General features: G+C 33.7%; 3 protein-coding genes across 3 annotated transcripts; 2 read left to right on the top strand and 1 right to left on the bottom strand.

Annotated features, from left to right (window-relative positions):
- Positions 1 to 1,219: 1,219 nt before the first annotated feature.
- On the top strand, positions 1,220 to 5,353 carry LOC143586332 (uncharacterized protein At4g14342-like). The gene is made up of 5 exons (XM_077067900.1): positions 1,220 to 1,252; positions 2,500 to 2,550; positions 3,636 to 3,721; positions 3,896 to 4,019; positions 5,035 to 5,353. The coding sequence occupies exons 2-5, from the start codon at positions 2,545 to 2,547 to the stop codon at positions 5,080 to 5,082; spliced, it is 264 nt and encodes an 87-aa protein (XP_076924015.1). The 5' UTR covers positions 1,220 to 1,252; positions 2,500 to 2,544; the 3' UTR covers positions 5,083 to 5,353.
- Positions 5,354 to 7,119: 1,766 nt separating this feature from the next.
- On the top strand, positions 7,120 to 11,915 carry LOC143586326 (casein kinase 1-like protein 10). Its single transcript, XM_077067894.1, has 15 exons — positions 7,120 to 7,195; positions 7,725 to 7,765; positions 8,758 to 8,827; positions 8,960 to 9,108; positions 9,185 to 9,280; positions 9,400 to 9,470; positions 9,646 to 9,707; positions 9,876 to 9,939; positions 10,031 to 10,115; positions 10,246 to 10,372; positions 10,462 to 10,541; positions 10,621 to 10,681; positions 10,767 to 10,891; positions 11,515 to 11,839; positions 11,896 to 11,915. Exons 1-14 carry the CDS (start codon positions 7,120 to 7,122, stop codon positions 11,800 to 11,802), a joined length of 1,395 nt encoding a protein of 464 aa, XP_076924009.1. The 3' UTR covers positions 11,803 to 11,839; positions 11,896 to 11,915.
- A 1,467-nt stretch (positions 11,916 to 13,382) lies between these two features.
- On the bottom strand, positions 13,383 to 14,302 carry LOC143586327 (uncharacterized). Its single transcript, XM_077067895.1, has one exon. It carries the CDS (start codon positions 14,051 to 14,053, stop codon positions 13,472 to 13,474), a length of 582 nt encoding a protein of 193 aa, XP_076924010.1. The 5' UTR covers positions 14,054 to 14,302; the 3' UTR covers positions 13,383 to 13,471.
- Between the last annotated feature and the right edge of the window lie 1,140 nt (positions 14,303 to 15,442).

Below are 15,442 nucleotides of genomic sequence, written 5' to 3'. Positions count from 1 at the left end.
TAGGTGGGTTCTTCTTGGTTTCTTGGACTTCTTGTGTTATGCATTGTACGCCTTCTTTTGGTTGGGACTATAAGAAGCGTTAAACGACATAACGTCTTTTTCCTAGTATCCAGACATTTTAAATTTATATAAAACAAAAGTTCATGTATAACCAATAAACGTTGATGGAATCTACAATATTAAAATAATTATTTATAAAGATTAATTAATTTCAAATTCAAATATAAACGTTAGATGAAACATTGGAAAGATGTCAACAGTTGCACTTGCCTTGTCAGATTCCCTGACATGCCACGATAACTAACGACATGAAACAGTTGCTTTATTTTACTCTTGGCCGCCCGCAGTTAAAAAGTCATGTTGTTCTTATAGTATTGAAGGCGGTGACAACTTTTGTTTGCCAAATTGACATTGTGTTGGAGACTAGTTGCTTTCGCTTATTGTCTGCTAGACTGTCTAATGTTTATTTGTCCTCTTTTTATTATGTTTTTTTAGTTTTTTTTGGGTTAACATAGTTGGTGCCACCTCATCTTTCACACATGTAACTCGGCTCATTATTTGTTATGGAGGCATACTTAAAGGTGTAAAGGAGTCGAGCTCGATTATACTCGAGTTGGCTCCTTTATTATTTATTTTTTAATTATTTTATATATTTTGAGAAAAAACCTTAAACGAACTTAAGTTTTGCATGAGCTCATGTAGTACCTTAAACGAGGCAAAGCTCGACCGTGCAATATGAAATAAATACATAGAAGTCTAAAAGATGTAAAATTTAAAAATACACAAGGATTGTTAAGACTCGAAGATCTTAAACGAGCTTCCCATACAAGACTCGGCTTGTTTGAAGTTTATCGATCCAAACTCGGCATAATCCTATTTCAATCTATGTTAATTAGATTGATGAAAGGACTATCCCAAACAGCTAGTGTATCCCAAGCAGCTAATTAGAATACCCGCCTCTACAATGCGTTTTGGGCTTATAAATAAATTGAGCGAACAATAATAAACTTGTTCGGTTTGATTCGGTTCGGTTTTTAGTCTTAACACAAAAACCCAAATAACAATTTTTTTTATTATTGGATTGAATTAGAGCTAAATTGATTGTAACTTGAACCGACCCAACATATACAGCTATCCATTTATTAACAGGTCTCTCTTATTATTATTATTATTATTGTTATTATTATCGTAACATAACATCCAAGTTACTCAGTTTCTATAACGCTACGTTACGTTGATCAATAGAATTCAGGTAATTAAATCTCTATTTATTCCTAACCTAAACTAATCAATAGAATTTGTTTGTTAAATTTGAGTTATATGCATGCGATATAATAATAATAATAATAATAATATAGCATAGGTTGTTATAAGCCCTAATTTGTGAATTGCTGTATATTTATTATTCATATTCATATTCATGTTCATGTTCAAAATTAATATTAATAATAATAGTTAAAACCCTAGGAACATAAATAAATTTGTATGGTAGGCAGCTACTTTAGAATTTGTTAATTTATATTCTAATAAATATATTAATTCAAAGAAGATTAAGGTCATGGGGTTGAAGAGGCAAAACCTATTAAGGCCCTGGCCACTGTATTAGGGGTGTAAACCAGCCGAGCCCGAGCTTGACTAGGCTCGAGCTCGGCTTGTCTTGACTTACAACAGCTCAAGCTTGGCTTGTTTCAAGCTTCTTTTCTAAAACTTGAGCTCGGACTCGTGATTTGTTTCTCAAGCTCGGACTCGGCTCGTTTATTATTTGTCAAATATTAATTAAATTATGTATGTGTTTAATTATTTTTATATATTTTGAGGAAAAAACCTTAAATGAGACTAAGCTTGACTTGGCTTGGCTTGGCTTGGCTTGGCTCGTGACTTGTTTTTCAAGCTTGGACTCGGCTCATTTGTTATTTTTTAATTAAATTATGTATGTTTTTAATTATTTTTTATATATATTTTGAGAAAAAAACTTTAAACGAAACTAAGCTCAGCTCGAGCTTGGCTTTGCAGTGTGAAATTAATACATATAAATCCAAAACAGGTCAAGCTTAAAAATACACAAAGCTTGACGAGGCTAAACGAGCTTCCCATAGAGGCTCAAGCTTAGGCTCGTTTAGTAAACGAGCTTTATTTGAGGCTCGGGCTTCGGCCCAAGCTCGAATAAGCTCGCTTTGTTTCGAGTTCTTTTATCAATCCGAGCTCGAGTAGCTCGCAAACAGTTATGCTTTTTTGCACCTCTACTCCCGGGTTTGAATCCCGGGAAGTAAAAGCCTTTCAATATATATATATATATATATATATATATATATATATATTTTCATGTTTTTTTTAAACATGTAGTTTGAGGATATATGCATGGTTAGTAATTTTATATTGTTTATGGTTCACATATTATTGATTGCATGAATATATTTGTTGTGGCTTGTTTAGTTATAGTCATGTACTTTTACTTAATGCTTTATGGGATTTGATACTAACCTATTCATGTGATTGCAGCTTCCAGAGAATCCGATTATCTGAACTCATACCAACAAGGACACTATGCAGGTAAGTATGTCGAAAGCCATACCTGTTTTCGCTTTATTTTCTACTTATCAAAAACAACATGCTTATTATATTCTCATAACTCATGATGCCATGTGGTCATTTAGTTTAAAAGAAAGTCATTTAGTTTTTAAGTTTTTAGATACTACATATTAATTTTATTTAAAAAATGGTAAAAAAGCAGTAAAAACTACAAACCAAGTACAGTGAATGATAATATCAATATGTTTGAACAGTTTAGGGGTGTGCAAGAAACGAAAAAATCGATCCGAAACCGAAACGAAAAATTCAAACCGAAAAAACCGAACCGAAACAAAAACCGACGATTTGATTTTATGTTTTTGTAAAAACCGCATTAACGGTTTGGTTTTGGTTTTGCATGTAAAAAAACCGAATCGAGTTCAGAAATTTTTGTTTTTAAATATTTTATATCAAGTAATTTATAAGAATTTAATAAATATGTAACTCCCATATTTTTTATCAAATGTATAATAGTCTATTATTTTACAATTAACAAAATTATCTATACCTAAATTCATTATTTTTTGCCAACTTTTTTTTCGGCCTGAATATTTCAAGCTCAAATGGCAAAAACCTAAAAACCCGAAACCGAACCGAAACCGAACGTTTTCAAAAACTCCAAAAACCGAAGTTTTGGTTTTCGGTTTGGTTTTTGCCAAAAACCGCACCGAACCGCACCATGCACGCCCTAGAACAGTTTACACAAACGAAAGGTATACGGCAATGACAGTTTGATAGTTGCATTTTTTACAGTTAAAACATAATCAATTCTGTTATACGTGTTGTTGAGTTGACCAGATATATGACACATATTTATGTGTGTCAATGTAATTACATTACTTTATAATCTAGTGAACATGTTAATGTAAAATCGATGTTGTAAACCGTAATGTAACAAGGGCATAGCCAAATTTAGTTACAAAATTCCAACATAATGACATCCAAAGTTCAAATATTATTGTTAGTGTCTTGTTTAAGTTATTATGCTTAAGTTAACCGCTTAAAACTGATTTTATAGCTCCGAACAACCTTTCATAAAATAATGTTTTTATTTGAATGCTTTGCAGGCGAGTGACAGGTTTAATATCAACTCCCAACTTGAGCATCTGCAGGCCAAGTATGTAGGAACAGGACACCCCGACATGAGTAGATTGTAAGTACCTGTTTTACAAAAGTACATATGCATTTTTACTTGAAGAGGTTTAAATTAATTAATTTATAAATTTTCATGAATATTTTAAACGACCCGTATCAATTTTGTATTTTAGGATTATTGTTTTTCACCTCAAAAGTAACTTTAACATGATATTCTCTTGTTTGCTTGAAGTGAGTGGGCGGTTAACATCCAGCGAGACAGCAATGCATCATACGTTGGCCATTATCCTATGCTTGCTTACTTTGCAATTGCAGAGAATGAATCGATTGGAAGAGAACGTTACAATTTTATGCAGGTATTCTTTATACAACTGCTACAATTTAGTGAATATTTTTTTATTTTTAAAATAGTTTTAGGAGTGTAAACGAGCCAGGCCAAGCCCTATTTTGACCAGGCTAAAGCGCGGCTCGTTTTGACTTACCAGAGCTCGAGCTTGGCTCGTTTATTAATTATTAATTAATTTATGTATGCATTTAATTATTTTTTATATTTTGAGAAAAACCTTAAATGAGGCTATACTCGGCCTTTTGGGAAAAACCGTAAACGAGGCTATACTCGGCTTTTTGAGAAAAACCTTAAACGAGGCTATACTCGGCTTTTTGAGAAAAACCTTAAACGAGGCTATACTCGGCTTGTTATTAATTATTAATTAATTTATATATGCGTTTTATTATTCTTTGTATTTTGAGAAAAACTTAAATGAGGCTATACTCGGCTTGAGCTCGTGACTTACCAGAGCTCGAGCTCGGCTTGTATTGAATTATTAATTAATTTATATATGTGTTTAATTATTTTTTTTATTTTGTGAAAAATCTTAAACGAGGCTATACTCGGCTTGTTTATTAATTATTAATTAATTTATATATGCATTTAATTATTTTTTATATTTTGAGAAAAACCTTAAACAAGGCTATACTTGGCTTGGGCTCGTGACTTACCAGTGCTCGAGTTCGGCTTGTTTATTAATTATTAACTAATTTATATACATATTTACTTATTTTTTATATTTTGAGAAAAACCTTAACACAAGCCTATACTCGGCTTGAGCTCATTTAGTACCTTAAAACTTGCCAACTCTCAGCTCGAGCTCGGCTGTGCGTTTTTAGATCAATAATACATGGAATCAAGAAATGGTAAAATTTAAAAATACACAAGGCTCATTAAGGGTCAACGAGCTTCCTATACAAGGCTCGAGCTTCAATAACCAGACGAGCTTTATTTGAGGCTCAGGATCAGCTCGATCTCGAGCTCGAATGCGTTATGAATATTAAAGCAAGTCATTAAACTACTTTTTTATTTATGTTTTGCAGAAAATGCTGTTGCCGTGTGGACTTCCGCCCGAAAGAGAAGATGAATGAAAGCAGCATCAAGTGCATTGCTCCATGTATGCAGTCATGCTTCATTTCATAACATTGTTATTTGTTTTATTATGACTCAGTGGTTCATTTAGTCTCATATGTTTACTTTGAACCCACTCCTATGATGATTTTATCTACTTTTTGAACATTGTTGTTACTAGTGATGAAGTGGGCCTATTTATGTCCAAACATGGTATGATTGTAAGGTTTCTGATCCTGCAAAGGTTTCCCACTCATATCAAGATTAACCTTAAAAGATGGACTTATGATGTTGCTCTATAATATCAGTAGATTAAACACACATATATAATAATGTTTATTGAATTGTTACTGCATGAACTATCATAGTCTCACACTTTAATGCTTTAAAGGTTTTTTTAACGGTTAATTTGGATCAATGATGGGCCAGTGGCCTAAATGTTACCGCATGAATTATCATAGTCTCACACTTTAATGCTTTAACGGGTTTTCTTAAAATGGTTAATTTGGATCAATGATGGGCTAGTGGCCTTAATGACTTAATGTTACTACATGAACCATCGTAGTCTCATCATTTGTGTCCCACACTAACCGGTAGTAAGTCACGTGTCCCAAAGTAAGTTGGAGTGTCAGGGTTCGATCCCCATTTGCGTCCCATAATCGAATTGAAGTTTTGATGAAATAATCTAACCTTTAGATATTAATGTTTTTAGAATCGGACCGGATCCAACACCAACTACATAACTAGCTTGGTTGTCTATTTGTGTCTATCGGACCAGTGGGACTGACCAACATAACAAGGCGTCGAACCAGATTTTAAGGTGGTAAGAACGAGTTTTTCGATTCAACCAATAGACCGGTAACAAAACATTTAGATTACATTCCTTGTCTTTTTATCACTTATTTGAGTATTAAAAACCCAACTTCATAGTTGCAAACTTGTAAATATAAAGTTGATTTAAATATAGAAAATATCAAGTACCCCAAACAATAAATAAAATTAAAAAAATCATCGAATTGGATTGACCCAGGTGATTGTAACGAGGTATCCAAAAACTTCATTTTAGAAAGAGAAGGTTTTGAGTATTTTGGGTATAGGTCCTACCTGCGACAAAAAAATAGAAGGTTCCAGACTGGACCAGAAGTGTTTCTGGCATATAAAGGGCTTCCTCCTACGAGTAAAACGAAAATAATAAAGTGAGTTATTGGTTCGTCAATAATCCAAACATTCACCATTTATGGCCTAGTGGTAGGAATGATTTTTTTTATTATGACAATCAAGGATTTGAGTTAGACCGTTGAAGGTTGCCAGTTCGAATCACGAGTTCACCCGAGTTTTCTTCCCACCGTGTGTTACGCTAGAAAGTTCTTCTCTTTACTTACACAACAATTGTCAAGTGGCAGCCGACGGTATGTTTTCCCAGGGTACATCCAAGCCAAACTCTGAAGCCATCGTTGACCCGATTAATACAACATAGTCATACTATAGCGAGCCAATAAAACTCTTCAAATTTAAAGAGTGCGTCAGCTTAAATACAACAAAATCGTCATTAAATACAAAGTAATCCAACATTAGTTAAAAAAAAAGAAAAAAAATCTAATTGGATTGACAAATAATCTAACACATAATTACAAGATAATAATAATAATAATAATTACCAAAACACTTGGTAACAAAATCAAGAACACCCCTTTGTCACAAACCACTCTTATCCCTACTTTCCCATTACAAACACCAACAATAATAATAATATTATTTCCTCTCAAAACCCATCATCTTCTGCTTCACCAGTTGTTCACACACAGATCCCTTCAAAATCTCAAACCCTAACCCTAATTCCTTCACACACTTGATCTGATTCATAAAAATCCTAACTTTATTGACCCAATTGGCCATCACACAAAAACCCCTGATTTAATTTGTGGGTTTGTTACCATTTGCATTCTTGATGAGGTTTTGATTGAGAAAAGTTGAATCTTGATTTGGGTTTCTAGGGTTTGCATTTGGGGATCTTAGGGTTTGTTTGTTTGTGTGGTGAGATTTGTTGGGTAAGTAGCATGGATCATGTGATTGGTGGCAAGTTTAAGCTTGGTAGGAAGATTGGTAGTGGATCTTTTGGAGAACTTTATTTGGGTAATTTTATTATTATTATTATTATTATTAATTTGTGAGTTGTTTTTGTGATTATTGTTTTTGTTGTTTGATTTTATTGCATTTGTTAGGGGTGTGAAAGGTTCGGGTCGGTTTTGGGCTGAAACTGACCCAAAGACTTTCGGTTTTTTCGGTTTTGGTTAAGTTTCGGTTTTGCAATTTGAAGTTTAAAATTTTGGGTTGATAAAAAAGCTTGGGTTAAAATAATGAATTTTGGCTTATATCATGTTTTTAATTAATAACTAATTGATTAGTAATTTAGTATACATTTAGGCTAAAATATACGCATTACATATTTATTAAGTTTTTATAAATTAACTAAAATAAAAAGCAGTGTATGAAAATCTAGAAATTCGGTTCGTTTCGGTTTTTATTGCATGCAAAACCAAACCAAACCATATGTTCGGTTTTTATGAGAACATAAAAACCAAACCTCAGTTTTTTTTTCTATCGGTTTTTTTTGGTTTTGGATCCTTTTTTGAATTTGTGACTGATTTATTGTTGTTCACAGGAGTAAATCTTCAAAGTAAAGAAGAAGTTGCGGTTAAGTTGGTATGTGACAAACCTTATTACTCTTGTTTACTCTGCATTTTAGAATGACTGAATGAGTCGTAGGATGTATGCAGTATGCATGGAAAATTTGGAAACTTATTGAAAGATAATCTGAAAGTTTAATCAAGTTATTGAATTATTGAATGATAATAAAGTGACATCTTGATGATATAAGCTATAAGCAACAAACTGAATGAATTAAAGAACACTTGATTTTTCATTTTGAATCATTTTAAAAGTCACCTAAATACCAATGAATTAGCAAGTAGCATTAAAATGTGTGGCTAAATTGAACCAAACTTAAAAGGACAATCTACATATATTTGTCTGTAAATGTAAAACTTAAGTTGCACGACTTATTTTCAGCCTAAGCAGTTAATACGGAAATACCGGATATCGGTTATCGCAGTGAGATATCGGTGGGATATCGCTAATTTTAATATCATGTAAAATTCATATATATAACAATTTAACACTAATAATTCACTATAGTCTCCTACCATGAACAAATTAACCTTTTGCAAATTGCAAAACACTAACAATCGTAGCAAAGTAAGAATTGATTAAGACTTAAAACAATTAACATTGAACACTAAAAGTTGATAATTAAGACTTAGAACACTAATATCGGGAGTATTCGGTCCAATATTAGTCCAATATCGGTCAATATCATTGATATTATCGGTACCGATATTCTGAACCGATATACTGATTTATATATCGCCAAGGACCGATAACCGATATATCACTGATATATCAGTGATATATCGGCGATATCGACTGCATAGTTTTCAGCTTCTCTGTCATTTTTCGTTCAAAGAAAAAAAATAAAAAAAATAGCTAAAATAAAATATGTTTTTTCAGTCATGAGTCAACTGCATATTCTTAACTTAAAAGTAACTTTTTTTATAGTAGTAGGTGTGTATGTGTGTGTATATATATATATTTAAATTTCTTATTTTCTGTGTGGCTTAAATTGTTTCTGTTCTCAGGAATCTGTTAAGACGAAGCACCCACAGCTTCACTATGAGGCCAAGTTGTACATGCTTCTTCAAGGCGGAAGTGAGTTTCGTCTTTATTTATCTTTGTTATAAACTTGGCTCATTTAGTTTCACGTATATCTTTTTATGTGTTATATATGTTTTAACATTTCATGTCAAGAAACGTACCTAACGCATAATATTTTTAACGCAGCTGGTGTTCCGCATCTTAAATGGATTGGAGTTGAAGGAGAATATAATGCTATGGTTATTGATCTTCTTGGACCGAGTTTAGAAGATTTATTTAATTACTGTAACCGAAAGTTCACTTTAAAAACAGTTTTGATGCTTGCGGATCAGTTGGTAAGCATCCCAAACTAATTCGAGTACATCGTATTAACACTCACACCTTTTTATATATTTTTATTGTTTTATGCAGATAAATAGAGTTGAATATATGCATTCAAGAGGCTTCCTTCACCGTGATATAAAGCCAGATAACTTTTTGATGGGTCTAGGACGAAAGGCAAATCAGGTATATAATATATTGCATTCTTAGACTTATTTCAGACTATTTATTCTTATGTTAAAAGGTTTTGTTGAGAATCTGATCATCGACATATTTATGTTTGTTTTTTTTAAATTTTAAAACAGGTTTACATTATAGATTATGGTCTTGCCAAAAAGTATCGGGATCTTCAGACACACAAGCATATACCATACAGGTATTTAATTTGTTTATGCAAAAACATAAGTGGAAATAATATTATTTTTACTATTATTATATGTTCTAAGAAGTCTCACAAGTTTTTTTTTTTTATTATTATTATTATTCTTTTTGCATAGAAGTCGATTACTTCTAGTCTTCTACTGACATATACTTTCTAATATTTATTTTAGGGAAAACAAAAATCTCACTGGTACGGCTCGTTATGCTAGTGTTAATACTCACCTTGGAGTTGGTAAGTGATCTTGCTAGTTTCAGTCATCCTATGATAAAATATACTTTTATATAATTACACATTGCAAACTCATTGTTAACGCTTTGTTTTTGGGTTAAACGAAGAATAAAATATGTTTTGCGTTCCATTTGAATTAAGGTTGACATTTTTGTTTATTGTTAATTACAGAGCAAAGCAGGAGGGATGATCTCGAATCACTTGGCTATGTGCTTATGTATTTCCTGAGAGGAAGGTTGAATATATACCGTTTTATTTTTATTTATTTTATTTATTTTTTAGTATTTTCGTTCTGACTGTTAATATTTATATATATGCGGTTGTAGCCTTCCTTGGCAGGGGCTGAAAGCTGGCACAAAGAAGCAAAAATATGATAAGATTAGCGAAAAGAAGATGCTTACTCCTATAGAGGTATTCTCAAGATCATACATATGATTATTATTTTTATTATTATTATTACTATTATTTTTTATTTATTTTTTTATTATTTTTTTATTTATAACCTCTTATATACGTGACTTGTAATCGACAAAATATGCAGGTGCTATGCAAGACTTATCCAACTGAGTTCATATCATACTTTCATTATTGTCGATCGTTGCGGTTTGATGACAAGCCGGATTATTCGTCCTTGAAAAGGCTTTTCCGGGATCTTTTCATTCGAGAAGGTAAACTCTAAATTATGTAATATCATTTATACATGAATTAATTTCTATTTTTCGTTGAAATAGATTTATGACCCGTGTTTGCATTTCAGGTTATCAGTTTGACTATGTGTTTGACTGGACGATATTGAAGTATCCTCAAATTGGTTCAGGTTCCAGTTCTAGAGGACGTGTAAGTATTTTTTATATATATTATTTTTCTTAATATATTTGCTTATATTTTAAATTTTATAAATTTTACTACAAATCAGACGGTTGGAAAACTACCACTGAATCCCGGACCTTCAGCGGAAAGAGGGGAAAAAACACCAGGTTTGTTTTTACTGGATTTTGACATAATGTTGTTAAATAATAAGTTTAGTAATAATGAATATATATATTTTTTTATTTGGTTTAGTGAAACCCGAGGCTACTAGAGAGAGATTCTCGGGCACAGTTGAGGCATTAGCTAGACGCACCGGTTTGCATGGTGATCACTCGAGACACCGATCTTCAGAACACACAACACCAACCAAAGAATTGGTGAGTAGAGATTTTCTTGTTAAGTTTATTATTTATTATAAATAAAAGAAAATGGACAAAAAATATATTCTCAGGTCAAACCCGAACCCAGACACCGACCTGTTTTGACCATTATCCGTTCCGTCTGACCATCCCATTTCACTAAGATAAAACTGAAAAAAACGGCCCATAACCGAAAAAAGTGAAGCTAAACAAAATCGACTGTTTAATTTTTTATTTTTTATTTTTTTGTGTAAAAGTTGAATTTCTGGTTTTCGTTTTGCGTGTGATTAAACAAAAAAATATAGCAAATCGAATTTATGGATTTTTATTTTTAGTTTTTATTTATTTAAGTAGTTTATAAGAATATAATAATTTGTGTAACACAAAAATTTTCGTTAATAAGCATTTTAATAATTAATTAACAAAAATATTTAGGTCCAAATACATTATTTTGGGTAGTTTTTTTTGCCCCGAGTAGTAAAACCGAGAAAACCAAACCCAACCCTAACCAGAAACAGAAATCGAACGGTTTTCAGAAACTAAAAAATCGTCCCATATGCATTCGTAGTTGGTAGTTTCTAGTTATATATTCTCTTATATGCTTAAAGTTTATTTTTATACTTTTATACTTGTATATGCAGCATGTTGACTCGGACAAAGCCCGCATCACACGAACCGGTAGTACGTCAAAACGAGCAGTCGTATCAAGCAGCCGACCAAGTTCATCTGGTGAGCCCATCGAGAGCCGGTCAACCCGGCTCGGTTCAGGCAGCGGTCGCATATCGACCACCCAACGCCTCCACTCTCAACCCGGGTTCGAGTCCAAGTCCAAGTCGTCGTCTTTTACACGTGCTGTACCTTCATCAAGAGGCGGTCGTGATGATGCTCTTAGAAGCTTTGAACTGCTTACCATCGGTAAAAGGAAATAAGACCCCACCCGGGTTTTTGTTGTGGGACCCGGTCGAGGTGTAACGAGGGAAAAAAGACCCCACCCGGGTTTTTTGTTGTGGGACCCGGTCGAGTTGTAAACTCGTTACACCGAGAGAGATTGTATCTCACTTTAGGGTGGATGTTCATATCCTGTCAAAATGTTTATGTTGAAAAATTGTTAAAACTTGAAACTGAATCTTTTTTTTTTATTATTATTATTTTTTTTATTTCTTTGGTGTTTAAATGTGTAATCATGATTAAAATGCAACTCTCTTTAGACCTCTTGTATGTTAATGGTACAAATGTATTTGTGCTTTTAGTATTTTACATTTTGTAACATATTTTTCACCTGATGAAAACTTAATGTTTCTTCCCTGTTTAATATCTTATGATGTTAGATATTATACGTGGGTTCATCGTTCTTGATGAGGTTTATTTTATTACGAGCGAAACATGAGTGACACTCGTACCTTTTATAACTTATGTTCGTTTTAACCAACCATGTTGGTTTGGATCAATCAAATGTTTTGGTCGGGTTTTGGTTATTTATATGGAGGCTTTTGAGGTCAACCATCTTAGTACTATTTTCATCTAGGGGTACGAAAGAGCTGAGCTATTCATGAGCTTGGATTGATAAAAAGCTCCAAACGAGCTGAGCATTTTCTTGCTAGAGTTGAGCTCGAGCTTCAATTAAAGCTCATTTAGTTATCGAGTCTAAGCTCGAGTCTTGTGTATTTATAAATTTTACATCTTTTGGACTTTATGTATAATTTTACATTGTGCATCTGAGCTTTGGCTTGTTTAAGGGTAGAGGTGTACAAAACCGGTTTTAAACCCAAACCGAACCGATTTGGTAAACGACTGGTCAAAACCGGTTTGACTCAAACCGGTTCGGTTTATAAACCGGTTTAGAAGCAAGATAGGCTGGCATGGTCACGTCGGTTGGTTCGGTTTATTAACCAATTTTTCCTCAAACCGGTTCGGTTTCAAAACCGGTTTGGTAGATCATAAGAGAAACCGAACCTGAAAGTGACGTTTTGGGTCGGTTTGGGTGAAACCGGTTTTAAACCCAAACCGGTTCGGTTCATTTTGGTTTGCCTAAAACCGGTCCCACCCCGCTTTTTTTGTACACCTCTAGTCTAAGGTACTACACGAGTCGGGCCCGAGCCTGAGCTTGAAAAAGTATTTTTCATCCGGGTCAATGTCCGGTCCAACCTCCTGGTCCGGTCCGACTTGTGACCCGGTAAGGCATCCGGGCCGATGTTCGGTCCAAGTCTGAAAACATTGGCAAAAACAACACATGAGCCAAGCTCGAGATCAAGCTCTTGTAAGTCAAAACCAGCCGAGTTCGGGCTTGGGTCGGCTCATTTACATGTGAGATTTCTCTGCAACCAAAGCATACAATTTTGATAGGTAATTAGATATATTTAAAGTAGTCATTTCATTATGATCCATACGGAGATTAATCATATGCAAAAACCCCATAACCATAAAAGGATTATATACAAAAACTTAAAACATAAAAAAAAAAAAAAAAAAGAAAGAAACAAAATCCTAATTTTCCTCTTTATTATTAAATATTATTATTATTATTTTCTAGTCTTCATGAAACTTTAGAATATGCAACTTGTGTTCTTGGCTTCTTGTCACACAATATTGTTCAAAAGCTCACAAGCCACCTTCTTGAATCCTTTGAACAAATCCTTGTTGATGATCACCACCACCATTGTTATCCGTCACAATCGGGTAATAATGTTGGTGTTGCGGTTGTCGAAACTCCATATTATAACCCCCAACCGAAGGCGGTAAACCCGTCGATCCCATCCCATAATAATTATTAGTGTTATAACTACTCAAAGGTTGACGTGGACCAATGGCGGTCTGAGCCGCCATAAATCCAGTGTTATTATTATTATTACCAATACCACTGTTATCACTACTGACACCACTACAAAAATTCCCACCAGTGAATTGTTGCACCATGGCACGGAAATTGGTGGTGTCAGTATTAAGTAAGGTGGTGGGGGTCTTCCGCGACGCCCTGGTTCTGCGTCGTGGATTGTTGGGCCGTGTCACACGGCCCAACTTGTCAGACACGCTGCTGGTAGTGGCCATGGTGGTGGTGGTGACTGTAGTGGCATCGGTCACTTCAGTCACATCACCTTGCCACCGTACAGCAGCGTGTTGCTGCGGGGTTCCCGCAAGGTTATTTTGGTAAATGTGGAGCCACTCGTTGTTGGATGTAGCCATGGTTTATTTGGTTACACCACTAAATTGTGAAGAATTACAAATTTTGAAATTTGTATAAATAATGCAAAAAGTTGGTCGTTGGTCAACAGAGTGGATGGTGGGCCATAGTAAAGATAGTGACACGTGAGTGGCACGTGATGAGTTGATGGCGGGAAAGAAGCCGGGAGTTAGGCACATTAAGGTTGGTTCTTGGAAGTAACCTTAAAAAATCAACAATATTTGTCGGCACACGTGGATAAGTGTTCATATTTTCCGAAGTAGTTTGAGTAAACAATTTAACTTTATTTTGAATAATATAATATTTAGTTTTTCTTTTTTAACTTATTATAGAACGACGGTTTTCTTGTATGTTAGGTCATCATACTTTTTAAATTTGGAGAGTCCGTTGCATCATTCTGGTCACACTATGTTGCCTTAACCGGACCCACGCTGGCTGCCGTTCACTCAGAAAATCATACGGTCGACTGCCACTTAACAGTTGTTGTGCCAGCACGAAAGCAGAACTCTATAGCCTAACACACGATAGGATTAAAACCCGGTGAACTCGAGATTCGAACTGACAACCTCTTATATTTATATTTAGTTTTTTGTTTAGAAAAGTAATATGACATACTTTTTATATTGTTAGTGATTAATGATTCAACCTAATTACATACAAAATTAAACTTAATTATGAGTAAACCTAACATATGATTTTACATATTTTTATGAAAAACAATATGACATTTTTATGTTGTTAGTGATTAATAATTCAACCCTAATTAGCTAAAAGGCGATTGATGACGTAAATATTCTATATACACACCTATACCACTAATTATTTTTTCTTTCGGACACAGCGCTTATACATATATACATATACATACATTAATTTACAATGAACTATCATTGGTTAAACGCTTGTTCACATGTCGTCTGAACACCCGTCACTGGCAACGCTAAAACTTAAACCCTCGTCTAAAAGATGAAATGATTGATTTGTGCATACAACAAACACCCTTTAGAAGGTGGTGTACATATAGACACTTGTGAGCATAAATAAAATAAATTTAGATGATTGGTTATGGTTATACTTAACTATAATATTTTTAATTTTATGTGTGATAATCACATATAATAGTAATATGTATTAGCTTTGGGAACAAAGTGGATAGGGTGAATGAATAGAAGTGGTTAGGTGGGAAACGGTGGGTGACTTTCGGATTATTCGTTTGATCATTCAAAACCAGTTTCTTACTAAGGAACCAACCTAGAAAGGTCATGCCACCATATAAAGACAAGGATATGTATGATAATATAATAATATAATAATACCTTTTTATTATAGTTATAATAGACTAATTGTTTTAAATTCAGATATGTAAATAAACCGAATATTCAGTAAAGTGT

Source organism: Bidens hawaiensis, unplaced genomic scaffold (genome assembly GCF_021521415.1).
Source record: "Bidens hawaiensis isolate Kalapana, Puna unplaced genomic scaffold, B.hawaiensis_p1.1 tig00034611_1, whole genome shotgun sequence".
Classification (NCBI taxonomy): Eukaryota; Viridiplantae; Streptophyta; class Magnoliopsida; order Asterales; family Asteraceae; genus Bidens; species Bidens hawaiensis.
This window is presented reverse-complemented; position numbering and strand designations above follow the sequence as displayed.